Source organism: Dermacentor variabilis, chromosome 6, assembly GCF_050947875.1.
Source record: "Dermacentor variabilis isolate Ectoservices chromosome 6, ASM5094787v1, whole genome shotgun sequence".
NCBI classification, from domain to species: domain Eukaryota; kingdom Metazoa; phylum Arthropoda; class Arachnida; order Ixodida; family Ixodidae; genus Dermacentor; species Dermacentor variabilis.
In genome coordinates, this window is record NC_134573.1 from 132820979 (window position 1) to 132848522 (window position 27544).

The following is a 27544-nucleotide window of genomic DNA, read 5'->3' on the forward strand; positions in this document are numbered from 1 at the left end:
AATTCCGTTAGTTCAATAACGCACTTGCTCTAGGCAGATGGAGTCCAAGAAAGGGGATGTATGCTGTGCTAACGGTACTGCCCCCTAATGGCTGCGGCCACTCAGACAGAACTCAAACGGCAGCTGGAAGAGGGCTTCGTCTTTCAGTTTCCGCGCAACAGATTTATGTTCTCTCGTATATTCGAATAACAATCCGAAGCTATCTTGTCTGCAGCTTGTGTGTAAGCCGTACTTTACGCATTTTTCCGACGCAGTTTACTTTTTAACAATAGTTCAATGAGGCACTTGCGCTTGGCGGATGGCCTAGGAGAATCAGGATGCATGCTGCACTTCCGCACACATGCGTGCGAGCGTGACGTATGTCCCTTGTGGTTGTGCTTGTGTAACGTCTGCGCGAGCTTTGCTGTACATCCACATTCAGAGGGTGAGATGGAGGCGGATTTCTTTGATAGCGTAACATGTCGTGGGACTCATTCCAATAGGCGTTTCGGTTGGCGATGTTGTCCGCAGCCGCGGGTGTCCGTCGCAGCTATCACCAATCCCCCATTGTGGGGGATTGGCCAAGAAGTGCTTGAATTGTCTTGGGAAACAAAAAAGAGTTGATTAGCGAGATCTATGAAAAAATGCTCCAATGAAAAACATGTATGGCATACCTTATTAAGTGAAGCAGGCTAGGCGACTGTTCGTCCTCACCCCGTTTCAAAGGGGATGCCAATAAATCATCAGCATCGAATCGTGCCACTTGTCCCGCGGTGCGACGTGCGCGCCGCGTAGCGGCGATACGTGTAAACTTTGCATTGGAGTCGTGTTGTATATTCCACCAGGTGTCCAGGCGTGTAGCGCTTGCATGTAGTCGGACCTGGTTAACTCAGGCAGGCTAAGTGACTATTTGTCGCACGCCTCGTGTCAAAGGGAATGCCAATAAATTATCATCATCAACAACAGCAACGTACTCTGCCACGGGTCAAGGGAGGCGACATGTGCGCCGCGTAGTCTGGATACCTGTGTTTGCTCTTCGGTACCCTTTATGGCACCTCTTCGCGAGGTATGAACCGCTGCTGAAGCAGCGAATCGCAGAGCTACAGGGTCCAGCTAGAGCCAGGCAACGTCGTGCTCAGCAGACTGTTGTGCAGAAAGCAGCACAAGCCGCACGTAGCTCGTCGCCGTCGATGCCGGGCGGACAGTTCGAACGACGCAACGAGGCTTCGTTGCGAAGACTCTATCTCTTGTACGTGCTGATGGAAACGGATCTCCTATGCAGCTGCTCCTCCAGCTTTCGCTGTGACTGTGCTGGGTGTGCCGCGAAGGCCTTTGACCGTTTGCACTTTGACACTCCTAATGCTTACGCGCTGATAAACGAAACGAATAACAAAACCACAGCGACCAAACCTGCCACGGCAGCCGAGTGGTTGTGACGCTGCGCTGCTGAGCGATTGGCTGAGCTCGGCCACGGCGCCAATCCCGACCGCGCGGCGGCCACATTTCGTTGGTAGCGAAATGCGAAAACGCTCGTGTAACTCAACTCAGGTACAATTTCAGGAACCCCTGGTGGTGAAATTAATCAGGAGTTCCATCACATGGCGTGCATCATAATCGCTGTGCAGTTTTGGCGCGTAGAACTGTAGAATTAAATTTTTGATTAAAGCGGTGGCATCCGTTGGCCTGACTCCCCGCTTTGCGGTTGGAATGTCTCAGGCCATTTATCGCTAGCTTAGGACACTAGATATAACCCTGGTTGCCACTAGAAATTAATAAATAAATAAAAATGTCCGATAGTTGGGTTCAAACCTCGAATTATTCAAACCTCGATGCTCGAACCATACTACTCACGGGCCACTTTTCTTGGCAGTGCAGCGAGAGTTGTGGGACCGAAACTCGGCATCTTCCTACGCGCGACGAAAGAGTTCCCTATATTTATAATTAATGTTAATAATTCCTAAGCATAATTCCAGCACATATATCTGAATTAAAAACAAATAAAAACTGATGAGAACGGAGTTCTCACCAAGGCACAATGGCATTTTCAACAGTAAAATGAATAATTCGTGAAGGTTTATTGAGCATCGAGGGCTATTCCGGAGGTTGTGAAGATAGTGGGCGCACACAGCGTGTAAGCATGTTTGCAGGCACAACTTAGAACCAGCTAGCACAACACAGGGGTAATTAGAGATCGCTTGGAGAGGTCCAAAAGTGGACATAAAAAATAGGCTGCTGCTGACGCTACTGATGACGATGAAACCTTCAGAAGCGATATAGAATAAAGCGCAGTCGAAAGGTGAAATTACATGTTAAAATGAAAGTAATTACAGTAGTGTGGTGATGCCCTAGTGTTGGCGACGAAAACGCCTGAGCAGAAGCTAGGGTGAAGTTTGGAGGTCGCCCACTGAACAGAACAAAAATGGAGTCCGAATTACCTGCCATGTGCATCACGTCGTTTTCTCTATAATAGGAATAATCAATAATCATTAATTTAAGGGCGCGCGAACACAAAAAAGGAAAAGATACAAATTTAACAGGGCACCCATAAGGGACTCTATGAGAAATTCATGGACTGCGGAACAAACATCCAAGTGGCTGAATTCCAGAGTAGAGACCCCAAACGAAGGAGTCCTAGCGGAGCGTTAACGCTTGTGATCGCTGTCAACACGTTATCCTTCTGGCAAAACTAGCACTTTTCTTTTTTTACAGCGGAGCTGTAACCTACCTCCCATACATTTTCGATGTCCGTGCCTCAAAACTCCCGCGCCCTCTTTGAGGAAGCAAAACAAACCAGTAAGGCATGTGCTGACACCTGGCGTAGCAAGAGGAAAGCCAAGAAACCACCCAATACATGGTTTCATAAAATAATTACTAGAGGGAACTCGGGCTCTAGTGTCTACGGGAGCTGCAATCGGGGCGCCTCAGTCAGCTTGGGAATTATGGGATGTACACGGATTTGTCCAAGCTTCGCCTTATGGTCTTAAACGTCTCTTCGACTTTGTAAATTCGTCATTTTCGACAAAGTAATGCGTAACAAATAATCAAATAAACGTTATTAAAATAATTAAAATCACTAAAATCATCCGCCGGCCGGATTCGAACCCAGGACTTCTAGCACAGAGGCCCCACACTGAAACCATTACACCACGAACGCTTTCTTTTTTTTCTTTATTGGCTCATTTGCAAGTTCCTTCATTATCAACACCGGAGTCAAGAGGACAAGCGCGTGAAAAGCATATGTAACATCTAGTAACAAGCATGATTGCAATCACATAAAAATTCTCTTAGTCTTGTCAAGGGTTCCAACCTCGACAACCATTCCGGAGGGCATTCTCGCGCTTTTTGCACATCCAGATAGGCGTTTATACTTTCTCGGAACTACATTCGCGCCGGTATACAGTGCGTCTGGGTCACAGTAATACCCAGCCGTTCTGGCGCGCCACAGGCTATGAAGGCCAACGAGCAATCGTAGATCAAAGGGAAGCCCATCATTATCGTTTTCTATCACTACAGACACCTGATGCCGTGGGGATCTAGCGGGAGTTCTTTTTTAACTGTCCTTTGTAAAACATCCCCAAAATACACTCCTTCCCGAAAATGGAGGAAAACATGACCTACGGTCTCGGGATGTTTACAGATTAAACAATGAATTTCCCATTGTACGAAAAACCCTTTTCTTACAAAACTGTCTTTACTGAAAGCGTTACCGTATGATCATTGAAAAGGAAAGTTTCAGCCCCTGGCGAAATTTGCATGCTCTTTGACTTTCTTAGGACATTCTGGCCATGGCTACCACTGTAAAGGGGTATATATAAAGGCACATGAAATTCAGTATGTTACGCCACGAACGCGTGCATCGATAAGCGGCATAAAACGCCCTCATGAATTTGTTCCCGTCTAGCCAGCGTGTTGAGACGCATGGCGCGTTTCAATTTGGGGACCTCGCCAGGTTGAGCCGCTGTTCGTAGCGACTGTGCGTGTTCGCAGGGTATTCTACAGGCGCGGCAGGGAAAAGCCCCAAAATAAGTAAACTCTTGCACTCAGTGGTATGCTTTGACTTTTTTACATCTACGCTGGTAGCCCACATTCACAGAGTGGAATGGCTGCGAATTTATGCATTTATTTATTTTAATTTCTATTTTGCAAGGAGCTATTCCAGAACTAGAAGGGAAACTCCGTTGAGTTGGTGGCAATTCATATTTTCGAAAATAACAACGCTAGCTTAAACAACGCTTCAAAAGTTGCAGTCTTGACCAAGCAGTACTCTAATAAAATGCTATCTTGCAAAGCCACAGTAGTTGACCTAGCTATTTGCTCGGTTGTTGCGGAAAAAAATGTTATTTGAACCATGGAGTCGGCCTGTAGCATTAAAAACTGCCAATTATTCCATCGACAACGCGTAACTTTATTATGTGAACCGAAGCTTCCGTGAAGCGGTTTACGAAATGCTACAAATTTTACAATTTCATTCTTACGGCTTTAGTGCAAAGGAAACGGGAGCTTGCGCATATGCACTCCTGTATCCGTGCTACGCAACGTGACTAACGTTATATACGCTTGCATTTCTTAATTTCTTCTTTATCTATTTTAAATGTACCGACCAAATCTGGGTTTCGTGTGCCGTTGATGCTCATTGTGGATATGTGCCTTAGTTTGTATATCATCATCATCATCATCATCATAATCATCATCATCACCGTAGTCGTCGTCGTCGTCGTCGTCGTCATCATCATCATCATCATCGTCGTCGTCGTCGTCGTCGTCATCAATAACAACAACAACAATAATAACAACAACACGCGGACACGTTTCTTGTCCGATTCCCCGTAGTGGTTATGTGCCATAGTATGGACATCGTAATTATCATCGAGACATGGTGGTCACCTCAAAGAGAGATACAGAGAGCTCTTTATTGAAAATGCAGAGCGTTTAGCCAGCGTATTTTCGCCTACCTGCTACTCTGCAGAGTATGGGACAAAGGAGAAGAAAGGTCCTAGAAGGTGGACAGAAAAAAAAAATGCAGGTCGTGTGATGTTATAAGCACTAGAGTAAGTGACGGATGAGATGAAGGTAGACGGTAAATACAAAAGAAAATAAAATCGCAGTCTTCATGTGACGACGTGGGTGAGTCGTAGAGCTCAAAGGTGGCGGCCATCTCAATGTACTAGTTCGTGCTCGCAAGTGCTGCTGTGGTCTAATTGTCTAAATTTAATTATATAATTATATATATATATATAGAGAGAGATGCAAATGAGAGAAAGGCAGGGAGGTTAACCAGACTTAAAACCTCCGGTTTGCTACCCTGCACTAGGGGAAGGGAAAGGGGAAGTAAAGACGGAAAGAAGAGCGTGACAAAAATAAAAGCGTGAGAAAAAAAATATGAAAAGGGATGAAATGGGGTCCTTATAGTCTTTCTAATAGGCCACTGTCACGTAGAAAAGTCAACAAAGCCTAAATTATATATAATTATATATTATTATAATATATATATATATATATATATATATATATATATATATATATAGTGTTATCTTCTTTCTTTCTTTAGAGGCTGTTCTCACCCATTAGTTCGGGCGTTCTTTCAAGTTAATCTCGTCAACGTTTTACCAAATTTCGAAATTTTGTTAAATTTTGCTTCACGTCGATATTTGCAGGGATTGATGCGTGAAGAGCACCTCTCAGTGCGCTTTCCGGCAGTGAGGGTCTTAAATGAATATTTATTCTCTATCTCACGGAAACATCTGTATCAAAGAGGAGGAGGAGGAAATAACTTTATTGAGCCTGTATCAACATTTAAACTTTTTAGACCTGCGTTATACCGATCGCTGTACATCGGCTTACCTGGACATCACGTACTTGCACGAGTCTGTAAAATATCTATTTCTCCACACTCCGAAACGCCCTTCTACAAAGTGCATACTGAAACTCTACCTGTTGAAGCCTGGTTAAGTAGGAAAAGCATTTATGTATCTACGATTAACTGTCGTCTCTGCAATGTACCGGAAACTATAGAACACTGCTTTATTGACTGCAAAGAACGCCATCTTGTTTTGGGACGTTCTTCAAAAGACCTTTAGAAAGGATCTTGATGTAAATCCTCATACAATACAATATCTTATGCCACATAAATTTGAAAATGTGCCTTCTGACATGTTGCTACCTATGGAGTTGCACAGTTTATGGAAAACTCGAGTGTTAGGTCGGAATGCAGAACCTGTCGCACGTTGACGTAGGGTAATTTTCAGACACCGAGACACAGACACCATATATATATACATATATATATATATATGATTGACTGATCTGAATATAACTTGATGCGCAGGTCGCTGACATTTGTCGGAGCGGAAAACAACATTCGCACCCGTTTTTTGGCCAAGTTTCTTTCCGTTGTATGGCAACGTACGCCATGATCACAATGTATAGTTTTTATTTTCGGAACTTGTTCTTCGTTCAGGCGAATTTTTAAATGTAGTTTTAGCGAAACCTTCAACAAACCAACGTGGAAATGGTGGCACAGTGATTCGCAAGGGATGAGCTGCGTGGTCATCGGGGCAAGCTTTGCTTTCAAAGCTTGTAAACTTGTCCAATAGGCCTTCCCCACGTGACCCACTATCTTCGCCCAGGAACAAAATAACAGCAAAGACAGAAGAAGAGTCGCGCCGTCGCTGTAGCATAATTGTAATAGAGTTACGTACCACCGAGTTACTGCATAGGCTCGAGCCGATCGAGTAACTCTGCATTTTACGGGAAAGCAGCACCACCTAGGAGCTTTTCGAAACACTGCCAGTCCAAGCCGTTTCGGCGTTTCGGTGCCAGGTGGCACTGTGCCAAAAACGCAAAAGGAAGATGACCCAGCCGGGCTGGAACCGGCTCCGGAGCGCGCGAGTTTTCGAAAGAGGCGTCCGTTGCGGAAGCGCCGCAGGATTGGGGAGGAGCTCACGACGGCGTCAGGTGGAGTACGAAAAGACCTGGAAGGAAAAGGGTGAACTAGCGCCACTCACCGGTTGGTGAAGGAAGTCGTGCAACGTGTACTTGACGGCGCCGCGGCTCATCTTGCAGAGGGTCACGAACTGGGCATCGCGGGCCTCCTTGTCCCTCAGCACTCTGCGTGTAAAGCGCGGAAACATTTGTGAGGGGTTCGGGAAATAGCAAATAGGCGATGACACGCTGTGCATTATGTTCAACGAGGTCGAGGATTACTGACGTGCAGATAACCACAGGAATGAGCAAATGTAATCTGCAGCAAATGGTGGTGGCGCCCTTGCGCTGGCAGCGTCAATTAAACATCGCCTGAGTCCTCGCGAGGACGAAGTTTAGGTGATGGCAAGAGACGACAAGAATACGTTAAAGACAACAATAACAGCAACAACAATAGCAACATACAGTCTCTGGTTTCTCTGCCTTATGCATCGCGTCATTTTCACTACAGAATAAACAACTGCAGTGCTGATTGTCTCTGTGTGAATTCGTTAGTTTATTGCCTCTATCGCATTGGGTTTGCATCCGTGCGTGCGGAATTGAGCAAAGCAGGAGAATTATGTAAATAATCCTAATGACAATCGAAAATACAGGTATGAAAATTTTTGTGTACACAGCAATTTGTGCGTACAGCGGCAGTTACAGTGGTTTGTAAAAGGCATGGCAGGATAAATAAAATTGATTAGTAAATATGTTCCTTTGAACAAGACAGAACAGCAACATAGCGCGGATGAAAAGGTGAACGGACAGGAAACCGGCGAAATATCAATAAAGTAAGTATTATTCTAAAACACCTGAAAGATATTTAAATGATATGAATCACCAGAAAAAAGTGCGCGAGAGAAATTAAATAAAGAAAGTGATGCAACGATGAGAGAATGGCTCTTTAGCACATCATTGGTGAAATGTAAGAAAGCTTACTTATTTCAGGAGGGGCTTCTTGGCAGGCCACACCTGTCGTGCTAGGATGTGATCTTTACGCTAGTTCTATTTGGAATGATCGCGAATGTCCAAGCTTCAAAGGTTCAACAATGTGCAGATCTTACGATAAAAATAAGTAAAAATAAAAAAATAAAATACGCCAGCCACTTCGCAACATCGAATCACTATGGCAAAAACAGAAGAGTAGTTTCCACCTAGTGAGCATGGACAATATGGACAATATCCTGCATACTCAGCTTGTTAGATACGGGACCTTTTCCTGAGCCCCCTTCGAGTTCACCAGACCACATAGAATTGCGCCACACCTAATTAAGGAGCGCAGAAGCACATCTGCCCCGTTCCCGACGCGCGGCACGCGCAAACGAGTTGGCGTCCCCCACCTCGTGCGCCGCAGGTGGAGCTATTCACTGCTTGACTCTTTCCGAAAGTGTAGCGGGAGCCTGGCATGGTTCCAGGTAACGCAGGTCCCGAGCAAAGCTGCTTTGCAACACTGAAACGTCGCCCCATCCGCCTATTGTGACGGCGCTTGCAAGCCGGGAAGGCAATACCGCAGAGAGAAGTAGCCCTCGGACAATTGGGGCCCAAGGAGCGACCCTCTGCGCCGGGTGTGACACAATCGCACGGGCGCCTACCACTGGCCGAAAATGACGACACCTGAGCGGGCTCGCCGATTGGCCGAAAATGGCGTCACCTGAGTGGGCTCGCCGATTGGCCGAACGTGACGTGACTTCGAGACACCGAAGGGGTTAAAAACCAGAGACCGGGAGCAGCAAGAGAGCATTCCTTCATTCATCTATTTCGAGCTTCTTGCCACGGGCCGCAGCGTCCGAGTTGCAGCCGGCCCGTAATGACTCCATGACTGTTAATTTCTTGGTCCTCTCACTGTAAATAATGTAAATAAACCTCCAGTCTTCATCTGAATGTCCTCCTCAACCTCGGCCAACTCCCGCACCCAACGGCAAGGTCCCAAAATCTGGGGGACAGCAACTGGGATTGTCCTCCACATCCAACAAGCCTAATGCTGAGAACAATTAATTGTAGTTTCCGTGTCCCACCGATATGCACACCAATAATTTTTTTGCCGCATTTCTTAGACACTCCCTTGCAAATAGCTTTTAACGCAGAGATAAGATGTCAGCTGCGTGCAAGTTTTCCAGTAATGTCCGAATGTCCTGAAAAGTGATAGCAATTATCTATAGTAAGCTGCCTAGATGACCCAAACTCCAATGTGTAAATACACAAATATAATCTCCTAGGGCAGGACAATTTTGCTCATTTTCCCTCGTATGTATCGGAATCTCAGAGATTGAAAATTTAGATTCGCCTATAATGCATTGGTAATTCAAATACTTTAGACCTTCGAAAAACAGCCCACATAGTGCGCAGCTCACCTCTGTCATGCGTGAAAGAAAACTTACGGTAAAACAACTCGCTGAAGCGACGCCTGGTAGTCCTCGTATTGGCTCCACAGCAGCTTGGAAAACGCGTTGCCTGAAATGACAAAGAAGAAAAAGAAACCACATGAAGTTTAGGCACTGACGTAGTTATGACAGCCCTCTGCGCATTAAACACAAGAAAAAACAAATCGGTAGATAAAGAAAGAGCATCAATATCAAAAGCATTATTGCCGCTATATAGTAGAAGACAGTGTACTTATAAAGAAAGGAGGTTTATGAGAATTGAAAAATTGCCCTCCCTCTCTCACCCGCCATTCATTGTCACCCATATTTTTAGCCGGCTGCTTGTCTTACGCATGCGTAATCCGACGTATAATCTGTACACTAGCCCCCCTTCCTTCTATCGTCATCAAGAGAGAAGATAGCCTGGCCCTCCGTCACTGGAGAACTTCAGAACATAGACGAGCAAACACACACAAAAAGCTTACTTAAGATAATTTAGTCCTACGTTATCATCCCTTACAAGCTTTAGTAACATTATTTTGCCACTGGAATTTATGCTCGGCATTATATGGCCTGCGCTGCTCAAACCTATGTGCGCGCGTGCATACGGCGGCGTTCGAGAGCCCATTGGTTCAATGCATTGCTTCCATGTACTATCCATGCAGGTTCTCGATAATCGAGCTCTACATTAGTGTCGCACTTATTTCTCCTTCTAGGACCTCGCCACAGCAATTGCAAGAACAGCTGCCACCCACTCGTGGCATCGAGCGCATCACTGCAGCGAAGGTGACTGGTCAGTAACGAGGAGTTGCTGGGCAACGTTTCGACAGGTGGTCATGTCCCAAGTTGATTGATTTATTTATTTATTGATTGATTGATTGATTTTAACGCTCCAAAGCTACACTGGCGCTATGAGAGAGGCCATAGTCAACGACTTCTGAATAATTTTCACCAATTAGGGTTCTTTAACATGCACCTAGGTTAAGTACGCGGTTGTTTTTGCATCTTGCATTCATCGAAGAGGCACTAGAAATAGAAGTTCTGCGGATTCCGCCTTAGTATTCTGCATATTTCGTTTAAGACGGAAAAAAATTGACTATAGTACAGACACCTATGCGCAATAAGCCCTGTCGCAAAAGGTGAAGGCCAGCCGACGGATGCCGACAGCGGCTGACTGGCCTTTACTTACGGCCTTCAGGCTGCACATTGCACACGGACCACGCCCACAAGTGCATTGCTTTTAGTAAATTGTACCGCTTAGCGCTTTCTGGTACCCAGCACGCCGTGTTGCCAAGCACGAGGTCGCGAGTGCGATGCCGGCAGTGGTTACCGCATTTCGATGGGGGTGAAATGTAAAAGCGCTCGTTTACCGTTCACTGAGCTTTGTGGTTAAAGAAGCCCAGGGGGTCAAACCTAACCTGGACTCTCAGAAAGGCGTACCTCGTAGTCATATCATGGTTTTGGAACGTAAAACTCCAGATTTTTTTTTTCGACGAAATAAACCTTTTATATTACGTGCATCTGAACGATGAAACACAGGGAAACAGAAATAAAGAAAAAATCAGCAATAGCAGGAGGTCTTTCTCCGCGATGAACTGCCAAGTGGCAGTAGTGGATCATCAGGGCAATTGCACCAACTGCGCCACGGTCTACACTAGCAAACCTGAAGTCGCTGAACAAGTTGCCATTGCATTGGCACTAACAGACGATAGATTTACAGAAATTTATAGCGACTCGAAAACAGCTATTAGAGCTTTCAATAGGGGAAAAATTGCCCCACAGGCTGCGAAAATAATTAACAAAAGGCAAACAAATGTTACGCGTTTCATTTATTGGTTCCCGGCGCACCTTGGTTCACTTGATGGTATTCCTGTCAATCCAAATGAATCGGCCAACAGCGTCGCCCAAGACCTGACAGACCGGGCCGCTTCTACATATGGTTTTGATTCTGCTGGATTGGAGAACTTACAGAGAGATACCCTCATTACATACAATGAAATTACAAAACATTACTACATGGGAAGGAGGGAGTTTCCACCCCCTCACTATAGACTAAACAGAGCACAAGCAGTTACACTTAGGCAATTACAAACAGAGTCTTATTATTCACCTGCACAAATAAAGGAATGGTATGACATTGCAGACATGAATATTAAATGCAAAGCATGCAAAAAGGAGATATGCACGCTTGAACATATGTTCTGGGAGTGTGGGTCGCTCGGCCCTGGCATTTCCCGGAATCGGTTTTTAGGAATGATAAGATCTCCAGATCATATCCCTCAAGTCCTGGCTGTCCAGTACGCCCGTGATAGGGCTAGGAGGCTTGACCTCCCGGTCCCAACATGGGACTAGCCAGGCGGGTGGCAACACCTTGTACAGGACAAGAATAAAGTTTTTTCCTCCTCCTCCTCCTCCTCCTCCTCCTCCTCCTGGCTGCTCCTAAAGTACGGAAGGTCCCGAAGGCTCCGAAGGCTCCGAAGATACGACACAGACGTACCTAAACTAACGTGATGCGACGCATGGACATTTGCGAAATGTGAAAGCTAGCCGTACTTATACGCGGCACAAAGTCTAGGAATGATGTAACTACAATTACTGGCACTCTAAGAACTGTTCTTGCTGTTTGCTTTTCCTAAATTGTTTCCATCAATCTTGAGAATATTAAATATCAACATAAAGAGAACAAAGCTTTTCTCCATGCATGTTGTGTTCTTTTAACGTAGCGCGCTATCGACTTGAGCGCGAAACTTCGTATGGCTCCCTGCTTGTTGATTCTTTATTCTCGTATGTGCATTCACTTCATTTGCCTGAAACTTTACGCGTATGTTCGTGCTCCTAGACTCCGTTATGGTATCGGCCACGGCGGCCGCATTTCGATAAAAGCGAAATTAAAAAGAAAGAAAAGAAAACGTGCGTGTACCGTGCGTTGGGTGGACGTTAAAGAACCCCAGGTGGTCGAAATTAATCCAGAGTCCCCCACTACGGCGTGCCTCATAATCAGATCGTGGTGACAAAACATAAAAACCCAGAATGTAATTTTAAATTTTAACTCCGTTTTGGCGTGTTTTTCGGCTCTTTCAGTGCATTCAATGTTTCGCCGTTTGTTCTTCGTCTATAAGAGTATAATAAGAGCTATCTGAAAGCACCAAGCTCTCCTCTAAAGTGCTATCCCTTAAAAATAAACATAAATAAAGAGAACATGAACGTTAGAACAACCAACATTTTGTCATCTCAGTTATGTTGCTGAATAATTCAATAATGTCGTTTCCTTCAATGTCACAGGCAGCGAAAAATTGGGTGAAACACAAGTAAACAACCGCGAAAGACTTCGCTAGAACTCTACCGCGGCATCTTACGATATAAAAAAAGAAATGGCAGGAAAGTTGACCACACACAACTCTGAATGTCTTCCCTAAACGAAAAGAGAATACGGGAAGAAAAAGGGAGAAAAACCAGAGTGCACACTTAATGACTCAATGTCAAGTTATGCGCGCACATACAGTCGTATTCCTGCATCCGAATATATAGACTTCGCATAGCTGCTGCCACGTAACGGTCACCTCGACACTACCATGCCGCTCTTGCGGCTTTTTAGCCCAGCAGATCTTCCAGCGTATTCTATTTTAAATAAATATAATCCTGATTGTTTAGGCAAATAAAAAAAAAGTCATGCAGGGGCCATGCGCCCCACCTGTTGTTCACTAATCAAATCCCTCATCCGGCCGTCTTCTCACGACCGCAACGTTGCTCGAGCGAGATACGAAGTCGGCAGCTTTCAAGGCACGCAGTCCATCCCTAATGCGAGGCGACGGTGCCTACTGGCGTCAACCACCCTCGAGTCTTTATTTCTCTTCTTTTCTCAACTGCTTTGTCCAACGGCAACTGTGTCCTGCTTCCCGCCCGAAGCGTCCTCGAACGTCGTCGACGATTAGCAGGCTCGTTCGTTACGTTGCTCCGCTGCCGCCTCCGGCGAGCGCATCCGACGCGAGAGCAGCTGCGCCTTGGTCGGCGAGCAGATTGGGGGAGATTAAGCAAGATGGATCCGCGAGTTACTCGTAGGACCACGAGCGAGCCGCTTAATCGGCACCGTCCGAGTTAATTTCTCAAATCTGTTATCGAGCGCCGCGTACTCCGGAAGGTCCGGCAGAGTGGAGTGTAGAGAGGTTCTCAAACGCCGGCGCGGCCAATTCTTTTTCTTGCGCCGGGACCTCCTTTCCGCGCCCGCGGGGAGCTAAGTGAGTTGGGAGACCCTTCCTCTAGCGCGCTAAGCCCCTCATCCGTCATCGCCGGGACGTCACGGCGTTCCCGCTCAGAACGGCGCTTGCGGCTGAAGTTGCGAGGTGTCGATCGGTTCTCGCGTTCCGTTTATGCGGGTAGGAGAGTCCCGTTCGGCATACAGAATCGGCCGCCAGCCTTCCGGGCAGGCGTGAAGGCAATTATTAAACTTAAATGACCACTACGCACCTCAGAGGAAGCCGTTAGTTTAGTTACTTCTTCTTAAAATTCTTTTCTCTCTCTCTCTCTCTCTCTCTCTCTCTCTCTCTCTCTCGAGTACACACCATTTGCAGCTTGGTGCCTCAGAAGAGAACGCCTGTCAGCGCTCGCGAATGAGTGTGCAACTGTTGCAGAAAGGACGCCATAGCTCTGCCTCTGTGAGTTTTCAATTCGTAAGTTGTCCCGCGCGAATGCAGTGAAAAGAAACCGATCAAGCGTGACGGTGCAGCGCTTGTATGCATCATACAGTGAATCATTAGCAGAACACGGGAAGCATGTTAGACTTTCCTTTTTCTTTTTTGCGATGTGGCAACGCATGGAAGAGCAAATTGAATGCAGCTCAGCAGACTGCAACTGAAAAGCGCTTACCAATAAGTTTCGTTTTGCAATATCTTGCAAAGCAGTTGCAAATATTATGACCGCGTTGTCAAGCTGATCATTCCTTTGCCCGATCGCCCGTGAAGGTTGTTTCGGACCCGTCGAATGCTTTTTGCGCGAGTTGTTTTAAATGCGTGACCTCTTGCGTAGAAGCGGTTGACCGAAGGGCATGAGAATCTGATTTGCGACACGCGCAATTATGAAAATCCGGGGCACGAACCTGCTCCGATGCCAACAAGAAAGCTGAAACGCCGCAATGACACCTTGCGTTACCCGGGAGCGGTTTCCGACTGAGGTCCTCTTAAAAAACAACAATGAAATGGGTAGGATATAGCAAACGCTTGTCCGTGGGTCGGCGAGCTTAATCATCAGCCCACGCATGGAAATTCGATTGGGCTCTCGCTTGCTTGAGTGAACTTAGGCGAACGTGAGCGAGTGTGTAACTGAGTGAGCTTTATTCCGGGATGAGCGTGAGTGAATGTTAAATTAAACATATATTTTGCAGGCGCCATATGGATTTCGTGTTTCTTTGCGACCGGTGCCTTTCTCGCTGTGTTCGTGGTCTCCTGCAAGTAACTAAAGAGACGAAGGGGAATGCGAAGTCTCGTTCAGAATTCTAATGCGCGTTTCCTGTTCGAAAAACGTATACCTTCGGACGTATGTTCAAAGCCTGTCGAGCTGCATGAAGAAGTTGTGGGGAATCCGCAACAATATGTTTCAGTTTGACGCGCATACATTATCATTACCTCATTGTTGCGATACAGATATGCAGACAAGGATAGCATGCACGAGATCGAATAACGCCGCGCTGAAATCTTACCGTGACTCGAACTCACCGCAACAGACTGAAGCTTTAACCGATATATAATGGAACTCATGTTGCCACTATGACGTTATATACAAGGTGTTTCACGTAATTTGAACCAATCAATTTAAAAAAAGTGGTTGACCGCAGCTGAACGAAACCAACGGCAGAAGTTTGCCGTCGCGTGGCGCTCCTTAGGATATATATTATATTACGCTTAATTAATTAATTAATTAGCTAAGGTGACTTATGCAGAATTTTTGATATTCACTTTAATGCCCAGTGCGTTTCGTTGCGTTGCAGCGGGGATTCGGAAACGACCGATCGAATTTTTTTTTTTCGGCGTTTAAAGGAAGCCCGCGAAATATGAAATGAAACCACGTGACCGCGGTCACGCGCTATCGCATTCCAGCGCTCTCAAGCGTGCGTCGAGCCTATCGCTTATCAGGGACGACGGCGCTTCCTTTCCGTGCGCCGACGCCAAAGATGCTGACGCACTCTGAAGCCGATGCCTAGAGTCCCGGCCACTGAGTTCGCCACGGTCGGCGCGAGCGATTCTTTTGCACGAAGCGCGGTTGAGAGCGTTGCCATGCGATAGCGCATGAGCGCAGTCACGGGGTTTTATTTGATACTTCGCGGCCTTTCTTTAAGCGCCGACAGAAAATCACCATGCGATATGTACGTTCCCTAAAAAAAAAAACTGGTGCGGTCGTTTCTGAATCCCCTCTACAACGCAACGAAATGCATTTGGCTCTCAAGTGAATATTAAAGATTTTGCATGATTCATCTTAGTTAATTAACTAACTAAGCGGAATATAAAAAAATACTCTAAGCAGCGCCACATGACTGCAAACGATATACCGTTGTTTCATTCATCTGCGGCTTGCCACGTTTTAATAAAACTCTTTGGTTCACGTTACGCGAAACACCCTTCATACGTGCCACATTTTGGCCGCAGTATGTTACGAAAAGAATGTTTGACTTCCATTTCCTGCGGCAATTCCCTTTATTTTAAAGCGACGCCATCACATCTCGCTCAATCCTCTATATATGGCTTGGAAAAGCTGGGCCACGTGTCTCCATGTCAGCGAGCTTTCGTGCGCGTCACTGCCACGAATCGGGGCAAGATAGATACGACCACGCACGTGTCAATGGGTGGCGGAATTCCCGGAATATCTTTTGCGAGACGAAATCCGCCTTTCGAGCTTGATTGGCTGCTCACGCCGTCAAAGCCTCGCATTCCCTAATGTTCTGTCGCGATTTGTTTCTTATGCAAGTGTCGTATGTTCAGTTTCAACGGTTACAGTGTTAGATGGTTATATCCATTGAAATTACCGACGCCCGTTGGATCCACGTTCAGATGCGAAATAGTTATTATTGAGCTCGAGTTACAACTGGTTAACACTGCGCTGAAGTTGCAGCTTTCCATATTCGTGATCTGAGCATGGACATGCAACGGCGACAGCTTTTAGCGAGCGATGAGAACGCGCCGTTTGGCGCGGTTCTTCTTGAATGTACACGTTGATTCTTTCTTTCCTTTTTGAATCACCTCGCGGAGAACCAAACACTGAACACATTTTAAATTTTAGTAACTTTTCGACAGAGAAACAAGGATACCACGATCCACAGTGACATGCGCCACAGAATTAGCTCTAGTCTTGAGATGAAGCTCCGGCTCGAAGGAAACCCCGCTTCTCTATACATATACTACATTTAAAACGCAGATGTGGTTTTATGATAGAACCGCTGTACCGATTTCAATGAAATTTGTTGCATTTCAGAGAAAATGTTGTTATATTCACTCTAAAATGTAGAATTATGATTTAGGGCGTAAAGTATTTTGCGAGAATTCCCGAATATTGTCATGTTTCAGACAAACTGAAGCAAGAAGTTTACAAATCCGTAACACCGCCCCAGAAAGCGATCTACTGCAGTTCTGTAAACTGCATCGTTTAGAACACCTAAAGCGGACAAATTTTACATGAATTTACACTTTACGTGAAATTGCCATAATGTTTACGTGGGTTTTGTAGAAGTCATGCTCACAGATTAGTGCTATATTTCAGAGCGGTGTATAATACACCAATTTTTGCCCGCTCTAGATGTCTCAACAGGTGCAATTTACAAAGTTGTGATATCATTATTTATTACTGACTTACAGGGTTGGAAATTTGGTTATCGTGTGATTACAATTTTGCAATGTTCCAGCATTTTCGTTGGAATTACATAAATAAGAAAAAAAATCTACTTCCCATAGTGACGAGATTTCACCTTTTTCTTTTAAATGCAACAAATAAGATCAAAATTTGTGATGTCGCTGCCAAAACAAACGATTGCCCCGTTCACATGTATTTAGACAGAAATTCGCGAGCTAAAGCTTCCTCTTAAATTTAATTCTATGCGCAATCTGATTTAAAAAAAAAAATTTCTTTGAGTTTCTGAATCACTTGGCAATGAAATTAAATAGAGCGAAAATCCCCGAACAGTGAAACAAGAATATCGCTGCCAAAAGTGACGTATGCTGCGGAACGAGATCAGGCCGTAAGCCTCACCAAACACGGTCCCGAAAATAATGCCGATATCGCGGCCTTTTCTTTCCTCCTAAATACTATAGGTGGTTCGGCGGCCTATAAAGAGAAATTTATGCGCCCGGTCCGGGCCATTTTTCTTCTCACGCATTCTAGTGTTGCTCTGCTTCTCCTATTCGCTTATTCTTCTTCGTTTTCCTCTTCTAATGCGCGTACTCTCTGACCCACCGCAGATCATGTCTCTCCCACCCCCGAGGGGGGGGAGACGTGGCTGCATAGAAATCGGCTATTTTAAGCTCGCGCGTTTTCGGCTGCAGCCCGTGCGCAACACCTGCAGGACCGACGTCGAATGCTGTTTGCACGCCGCAAAACAGCCATGCCGCTGGCCGCGCGCGTCCGCTCTAGTGACTTATTTATCCAGCCCCACAGCCATCGGCTCGCCGCGACCGGCGGGAGGACACCCGCTGTTTTCTCCTCCTTAAAGTCGCCCTCTCGCATGCTGGGTCTTCTATAAGCTTGAGCGTATACGTGCGCGCGGATAAGCAGCCGGCCGTCCCGCGCCCGAAAATAAACACCGCGGAGGAGACTTCGGCGTCGACCCCGAAGTCGGAATGCCGCGTCATCAATCGCAGGCTCCCGGCGAGAGGTGTTCTCGAATCGCGAGACGATGTCGACACGCGTGACCCAGTGCTGCTCTCGCGAGCAGCCGCGCCCATGGTGCTACTGCCCGTTGAAGCGCATGCAGGGTGCTTCGCCGTTAGTCCTGTGTGTTGTTGGTAGTTGTGAGGTTGCACCGGTGGTGGGTATGGGGCGTGCTGTAAGAATATCGGAAACACCAAATGTGAGGCGAAGCTCTTGTGAAGCGGTTAATTAAGTGCGACAAAACCGTTCCTCCTTTGCACCGCAGTCTGCAGCAGAGTCTGCAGCGTGAATTCTGGAATGTTGTTCGTGGTAATACACCAGCCACAATACAATTGTCCCAGTCTAACGCCCCTGTTCAATGTGATCAGTGTTGCACAATTTTTAATCATATCTTTGCTTCCTTTTTTTTCATGACGCTCCACCTATGCTTTTGCCACCTTCAACGAAAGTTTATGACGCCCCAATGGATTCAATTCTTATAGACTGGGTGGGCATTAGAATACTAAGCGGTAACTTGAAGATACCTTCGTCGGCGGGTTCAGATGAAATTAATTCAAAAATACTCAAGTGTACCGAACTGTATTCATCAATTATTCTGTCTAGGATATTCCAACAATCATTACACTGCTCATCACTACCAAGCGACTGGAAGGTGGGGAAGGTGGTTCCTGTTCACAAATCAGGTAACACACATTGTCCCGAAAACTACCGTCCTCACTAACAAGCATTCCCTGTAAGATTCGATCTGGAGCACATAATATATTCCCACATAGTTGATTTTCTTAAGACGAACTCGTTTTTTAACAACAGTCAGCATGGCTTTAGGAAATCCTTCTCCTGCAAAACGCAACTAGCTTGCTTTACTAACGACCTCTTTTCAAACACCGACTTAGGATTTGACACCGATTGCATTTTTATCGATTTTGCTAAAGCCTTCGATACCGTATCCCATAACCTACTAATCTATAAACTTAATCTTCTTAACATTGACCCGCTAGTACTGGACTGGATTAAAAACTTTCTTGCTAATAGAACACAATACGTAATCGCGAACAATTCATCGTCTGCGCCCCTAGCTCGCCGTAACGTCAGGAGTGCCGCAAGGGTCGGTTCTCGGTCCTCTACTTTTTCTAATCTATATTAATGATCTTCCTTCCTGTGTGAAATTTTCAACCATTAGGCCTTTTGCTGATGACTGCGTTATATATAATAAAATTACTGACCTCAATGATTCTCGTAAACTTCAAAACGACATCAATAACGTTCTGTTATGGTGTAACAAGTGGTCTATGAAGCTTAACTTAAGCAAATGTAAATGCATGCGGGTATCACAGCGTACCAATACTACTAATCTGCATACATATTTCCTAAATAATAGCCCTCTCTCAGTTGTCTCGCCATACCTTGGACTAAACATCACCAGCAACCTTTCCTGGCGCATGCATTTCGACATTATATATAACAATGCCAATCGCATGTTGGGCTGTTTACGCCAAAACTTCTCATCCACACCATCGTCACTAAAGCTAACTCTCTACAAAACATTAGTTCGCTCCAAACTAGAATACGCATGCGCCATTTGGGATACGGCTAACATTACACTCATAAACAGCATAGAAGCCATTCAAAATCGTGCAGCACGTTTCATTTTATCAAACTACTCCCGACATGCTAGCGTTACCTCAATGAAGACAACACTTAACTTGCCAGAACTTTCTTTCCGTCGTAGATGCTTCCGCCTTTCGCTATTCCATAAAATCTACCACCACAACCCTTTGTTGAAAGAACAGCTTATCACCCAACCGTCATACATATCATCTCGCTCTGATCACAGTTTCAAAGTTGGTGTGCCGTCTTCACGTACTAAACTTTTTAGTAATGCATTCATCCCTAGCACAAGCAAAGATTGGAACCACCTTCCCGCCACCGTTCAGCCATCCTAGATACCGACACCTTCAAAACCAGCATTCATGAAACGCCATGTTGAATATGCCTTTGTATATTGCACAAATGTTTTGTTATGTTCACCCACTCCTTTATGTAATGCCTTCGGGCTTTGAAAGTATCCTAAATAAATAAATAAATAAATAAATAAATAAATAAATAAATAAATAAATAAATAGTGATTAGATGACTGACTGGCAAGGTGGCAAGATGCGGAGATCCCTGACACTCGACCCACTCGACCACAGACTACACCATCTCTGGGTTGGTAGCTTTCATCACGCCATCTCAGGAATTGGCCCAGTTTAATAATATGATGTCTCCAGGATCGACCCCCTGTACAAACAACTACGGTCAGCAAAGTTCGGAATAATTAGATCAACAACAACAACAACAAAAAAAAAGCAGACTTCGGCGATTCCTACGGCTCCAAACTATTTTATTGCGACCATATATTATGATCCCACAGCGGACACAGTCATCTTCCGAAGAACAATCCCTTTTCAATGCGCCACAACGTCATCTTCGTCCCCTAAGGTTTTGACATCTTTGATGCAATATACTGGCCTCCAAAATACATATGCACAGTCGCCGTCGTGCACACAACACGGCAAGAACTGCCCAACCCTAAAGCAGCACTATACCGCAGTGGTTGGTGTAATGTGCGTACGGCTCCCAACCGCACATTGCCGCAAGGACATCAGTTTGACCCTAGCAGTGGTGGGTCAAATTTCATTTCTTTTAGCCGTCACCTCCGAGACTGCACCAAAGGGTGCACGAACCAGATGCCATGTTCTACACCATATCGCAAGGGTGAAGCTCAGGACGAGCAGGTTGCCACGGCGATGACGACGCGTTAGGGGAAGCAGGAAGAACCGAGCAGACTCAACATAGTAGACGCAGTGTCCGGCGTTTACCTGCTTCTAAAGCCACAAAGTCACCGTGGTGGTTGATCAGTCTGCTTTGGGTCACCGCCGTTCCCGAAAGACGAATGATCAACCGCTTCTGAACTAAAACATCGCGCAGTGCTTCGAAACGGACGATGCAGGAGCAGGAAGCAGATGTACCTGCGTTACGCGTACAAATACCCTCCTTCGCGTGATGCATGCTGCGCGTCCGCGGATAACCAGAGTTTCGTTGACGAAACCAATTGGCTTATGCAGCGTTGTTACTGTTGGGAAAGTTTGCCTTGCCCGTCCATTAACGAAGACGTGCCCAGAGGCCATCAGGGCTGAAGTTGCGTGACGTGGCGGGCGAGAGCTCGCCGTCACGGAGACTGCCATTCGCGTCCTCCGTGTTTCTGATCATTTCGCTGTCCGCGCGAGATGGGCGAGTATGCCCGAATCTTGGCTGAGCGCCGAAGCGTGTCCGATAACGTTCGAGTAGTACCGCTGCCGCAACCACGAGCAGCTTTCGAGGCTATGCCTAACGCGAGTCGCTCGAGGCGAGCGAAAGGGTTGCGTGACCCAATCGTTTTCCATTGGCGGCTCGCGTATCAGCCGACACGCGCTCGTAACGTCAATGACGTTACGGGCGCATATGTTTATTTCAGGCCTTCCGAGCGACCGGTTCTGTCACGAGAAACCGCCCGCGTGCGAACGTCGCTCCGTTGCGTTGCATGCCAGAGTCGCCATAGGCTATATTTGCATAAGCTATCTACCTTCCGACCTCTATCTCGCTCCTTTCACTTACAAGCCTGATTCCGATACCTCGATGACGATGCCATATTTATTATTATATGTATCAACTTTGCCGACGTGCACATGAGCAGCTACATTTCCCTCAATGGGCACTAACTGTAACCGTGATAAATAATAATTATGCATTCTATTCTGCTGGCCAGCCTATTCTTCCCTACATTTATGTTTAACTACACCTGTTATGCACGCACACAATGGCATCATCGCATCCCTATTGTCTTTCCATCTATGCATTATCTTTCGACTTAACCAACAGGTCGCGCCACCTACGCTAAGCGGCCTGGATCTTTACCCCTGAGTAAGGCAGTTCTCTGTTCTAGACTCGATTGGTTGCGTGTACTACACTCTTGCCTACTGGAACTGCGAGGCTTTTCTTTCGAGGAACCCGTATGGTTTCCTTTGTAGCATTTGCAACGATTGAATGGACGTCTCATTGTCCCTTTATTAAATAATTATCTCCCCCTTGCGGGTTTTCCCAGAACTATTACGACAAACTCTTGCCTTTGCTTCGAGTTGTTGACAGGTTCGACTTCGCCCTGTCATATGCTAGTCACCTGGTTAGCTCAGATTGTTTTTTTTTCACTGTATTGTGCTCAGCTGGCAAAGAAAAAAAAAGCCTGGTTAGCTTACATGGTAGAGCGGCTGCCGCGGAAAAGCGGTGGTCCCGGGTTAGAGTCCCGGTCCAGGACGAATTTTTCTTCAACTGCGAGGCTTTTCTTTCGAGGAAACCTTATGGGTTTCCGTTGTAGCAAATGCTACGATTGGGTGGACGTCTCATTTTCCCTTTATTAACAACACAACATATATATCTATCAAACTTGATCTGGTGCTGAATTCCTTTTTAAAGTTCTGAACTTCAAAGTAAACACGATTGTTTTATTAAGTTGTATTAGACGGTCATTTAACATCGTTATGTACGTTGTTGTACGTCCCCACATTTATATTTTATGCCTGTTTCTTAACTAATGCATTCCTATGATCTTTCAGCTCAATGCGTTGTACTTTATATAAAAGAATTAATCCTAACCAATATCGAAGCGAAGAAACTTAGGTACATTGGGCATGTACAGAGACTTTCGATATACAGTTAGCCATGTGCGAATGTTACAAACGTTACGTAACTTCTACGAAATTCGTGTTGTTGTGTTGGAATGAGCAGAGATCGATGAGATCAATGCACGAAAATATCAGTGTACAAACGTTCTTCCATACAGCTCCGATTGATGTGCGCTCGCTGGGGATGTGGAACAAACAAATTCGCGATTTCGTGCTAAGCTGAATACCATGTTCTTGTCCATCCGTACTTAATATTGAAACGTCAGCAAATTAACGTCACAAACAAAAGAGCTTGTTGTAATAAAGTTTATCGGCTCATTGTGAATATGCTACTGGGAGGACAGTGAACGGGCTGGCCAATAATGACGGACAGATCACATACGAACAAGCAAGCACGCGAGCGAGAGCAAGACAAAACAAAAGAAAGAAAGAAAGAAAGAAAGAAAGAAAGAAAGGAAGGAACGAACGAATGAACGAACGAACGAACGAACGAACGAACGAACGAACGAACGAACGAACGAACGGCTTTCGTGAAACTGGGCCTTCCTTTTCCTGCAAGCCGTCCTGCGTGACCAACGACAAAGGGACGTCACTAAAGCGTGGTTCTGCAGACGCATCCCCTCTGACGTATACAAGCCACGACCACACACGAAGCGCGAGTTGAATTAAAGATTAGCGAAAGATCGGGCGGGACGGCTTAACAGGGCACAAACGCCGCCTTCATTCAGTCGCCAAAGCGACATTAATCAAGTGAACGGAGAGAGAATCCAGCGTGGAACGTACAGTAGCACCCCGCCACGCCTGTCGGTAGCGATCGTGAGATCGTTCTCCACCGGGCGGCGTTCCTTAGGGGAATAACAAGGAAGAAAACGAGACCAGCGCGTAGGATCCGCCCCCATTATGTACTGAGCCGCTAGAACCGTGCAGTAAGCGAATGCGCTCGCCTCGACGAACTTGGCAAGCGGTACGCCACTGCGCTTCGTTACATTCGTTAATGTTCGTTATATTTGTAACATTCGTTATATCCATTATGTCGCTTTTCTATTGGACACGACGTCGCGCGTTCAATTCTCGCAGGAGTGTCCGGAATTCGACAGTCGCGGGATACCAGAACTTCTGTTTACTCATTATGCGCTAGTCGCGGCTGCCACCCAGCTCTTTACTGCGATGATCTTTTTAATGTCTGCAAACATAATAATGATAAATTGATAATGCGAAATAACGAGAGGCAGTCAAATGCTTTATCACAAGGTGGGACGTTTGTTTAAGGAGCACTTGAAAGTATTGTAGTGTGGATTGTGAATACTTTGTGTCTATAACTTATTTATGGACTCTATTTTTGCGAAAACTTAATGTTAATGACTGTGTCCCTTAGTGCACTTGTTTGCAGCTGATGAAGTCTATTCACACGAAGTTTGTCACAGCCCGACTCTACCTTGAATAAGTTGAGATAGATAGATAGATAGATAGATAGATAGATAGATAGATAGATAGATAGATAGATAGATAGATAGATAGATAGATAGATAGATAGATAGATAGATAGATAGATAGATAGATAGATAGATAGATAGATAGATAGATAGATAGATAGATAGATAGATAGATAGATAGATAGATAGATAGATAGAGAGCCTTCGACTCAAGATACCACGCACTACTGCAAAAGGCACGTAGTGTCATTACGGTGCTATTGGAGCTTCGCAGTAATTGGCGTGCGGTGCTTGTCTGGTTACGTTAGGTAACATCAGCAAGGATGGCCAGAATGTTTACACCATGTTTTTTCCATTGTGAAGAAAAAAATCCACAAGCCATTCCGAAACACCAAATAATTTTCAACATAGCTAAGCGACCTATTTCCAAGCTAATAAGTCATAATCAATGTTTTCAACCTATATAACCGTATATGCGCGTGTATAAACCGCACTTTTCTTTTCCCGATCTTCAGGAGATGCGGCCCAAACATGAGGGATGTGCCATTGTGGTCTAATTTCCTTGGATGTGTTTAATGCTCTTACTTTAGATGCGCAAAAGTAACGAACGCTGATGTTATTATGACGCATATACGGGTGATCATTCTTAACTTCTCCGGAATTCATAAAGATCGCATGTGGCAGGTAGCACAAACTTTGTCAATGAGCTGGACTATTTGAAGAGAGAAAGATTACTAGCGCGAGAAATCGACACACACTTCCAACTAATTAACAAAATTTCACTAACTTTCTAAATAATGACATTGCGGCATATATTGCAATTTACAAATTGGAGCCGGTGAGCTTGCAAGACCTATGCACTTGAAATGAATCTCCAGGATGACATCAGTTTCAAGTTCTTTCCGAAAGTGTGGGACAAAACACATGGGCGTTTAATTTTGAGCTTCAATGCGTAAAAGAGCGTTTTGTTAAGAAAGTAAGCGGAACAACAGTGCCTTTTTTAGGCCGAATTTGATGGCGCACAGATCCAAATTGGTGTCATTCTGGAAATTAATTCCAAGTGGATACGCCTTGCAAACTGACCGGCTACAATTACTAAATTACAATATGTGCCATAAATTAAGAAGTCAACTAGTGAATTTTTGTTAATTAGTTGAATACGTGTTTCGCTTTCATTTACAAGTAATGTCCTATTCTCTGACTAATATAGGTCAAGGACTAGAACTATGTTAACTGCGACAGGAGATAAGCAAAATGTGGAAAATTAAGAAATAATCACACCTTATCTGTTCAGGCAAGCACGCCACGCAGCTGGTGCCCGTCTACAGTCCTCACTACTGTCGCTGTCACAGCTGCTCAGATTCACTGCGGCAGCACACTTGGGGATTAAGTGGTTCGCAGTGCCCTACATGGCATTAGATATGACTGTGACGTCAAAGGTTTTCATAACGAGGTGCGCACGCCTCACATAATGTGCAAGCCTCGCACTCGGAATTCAAGACACAAGCTACGGCGCTCTATTCAGCCTTGAAATTATTTATTTCAACATTTATTTATTTCGAAATTTCGGCTGCCAAGAAGGGGGGTGCGGCTCTTTCGTGAGTGTGGCTCTTAGTCGAGTATATACGGTATATGAAATAGAGAGAGAGGATATCTTAATGAATATTCGAGAGGCTTGCCTGTCGGCACAAGTCTACAGCATGCTACTCCGGATGGGTACGAAGAAAAATAAAATTGTCTGTGGGCAGTGTACGCCAGAAATGCACAACAGGTTAAATATGCCTTGCTCGAGATCACAGGCAGTGTAAGACCATGGACGAAGTACGAGTCGAAGCTTAAGCAGCGAGCCTTTAATGAACGTTCAGTGCGGGCATTATAGGGCTGTTCTTTCTAATGCAAATAGCCGGCAAGCTCAGATTAAGTGGGCTGTGTCTTCCCAACGTTGCAGGCAGGTATACTGTGGCGATCTTATCTGTTTAATTTTAAATAAGAACGCACGAGGCAGTGCGTTGAGCTCAATCGCTTTGAAGCAGCAACAAATACAAAACCTAGGAGGTCACTCGCCGCGGTAGCCCAGTGGCTATAGCGTTGCCCTGCTGAGCTCGACGTCTTAGGTTCAACCCCAGGTACGCTGACCTAATTTCGATGGAGTAGAAATTAAAAAAAAATACACTGGTGTGCTTAGATTTAGGCGCACGTTAAAAAACCCTTGGTGGTCAAAATTCATCCGGAGTCACCCACTACCGCGTGTCTGACAATCAGATCCTAGTTGCGCCACGTAAAACCCTCAAATTTAATTAATTTGTTAAAATGTAGGAGGCTAAAAGCAGGGCTTGTTTTTATACGCAGCAGAAACTGGCGTATCACGCTAAAAAAAAAAGAAATTAAAATACCATTGCCAATTTTTATCGGGCCATGCCTAAACCAACGAGCATTTCTTGCAGTCACCGCTTCGTACAATTTCGTCAAACTCGCCTTCCGGAAACGCCCCGGGCTACTCAAACGCGTGAGTGCGTGGTGCTCGCGCACGCGATGCGCGCCCTGATTGGTCAATGAACTGTTTCCGGCGCAAATGAGACCAGGCATCGAAATCGGCGCCGGCGACGCCAAGGGCTGCGGCGCGCAGTGGGAAGTGGAGCTCGTGCTCGGAGATCGCGCGCACGTATTCGCACTATGCGGGCACCTGTGAATGGCCGGGACGCGGAAGAGACGCAGGCCTCGCCGAAGGCCCGAAGTTCGGGCGGTGTAATGCGTCCGAGACAGCGCGTCAGGCCGGTGCATAGTAGGACGTACTGTAGGCAAGAGTCGATCGAACCGGCGCAGTAGGGCAAATAGCCGGCAACCTCAGACGCGTTGTGGGAAAGGAGAGTGGAGTGACGAAGGTGCGCCGAATATCGAAGATTAGGACCCAATTCAGAGCGCATGAATGGGGGTGTGGAGTCGGCCGCAACAGTTTGCGGGACGCAGGAACTGCGAAAGAAACTAATTTCCCGCCAAGACCCGTGGTTCCTCCTGTATAGCGTAGTTTTTCAGTCTGCAGTAGTTTTTGCGACCTACGTAGTCACCCGTTGAATTGCAAGCGCTGTTAGTCAAAAGAGCCTAAATGAACATTTGTTTCGGAACTCGTGTGCCGTAAACGTTTGTGGTTGACTGCAAGACGTACGTAAGCTGAAGGTTACGCAAGCGAAGCTGAAGCTTAACGCAGCGAAAAGTATATCATTCTCTTCGTGAAGAGATACGAAAAAATACGTCGTTGCTGGTT

At 45.7% G+C, this 27544-nt stretch overlaps 1 protein-coding gene across 4 annotated transcripts in view; it reads right to left on the reverse strand.

The window, feature by feature from the left end:
• Window positions 1-27544, reverse strand: part of LOC142585251 (uncharacterized) — a 788133-nt gene that overhangs the window by 475250 nt on the left and 285339 nt on the right. For all 4 annotated transcript variants that reach the window (XM_075695850.1, XM_075695854.1, XM_075695851.1 and 1 more), the window contains 2 exons: window positions 9321-9393; window positions 6984-7086 (listed from right to left, as the gene is read on the reverse strand). In XM_075695850.1, the coding sequence (XP_075551965.1) occupies window positions 6984-7086; window positions 9321-9393 (176 nt within the window). The remainder of the gene's footprint in view (window positions 1-6983; window positions 7087-9320; window positions 9394-27544) is intronic.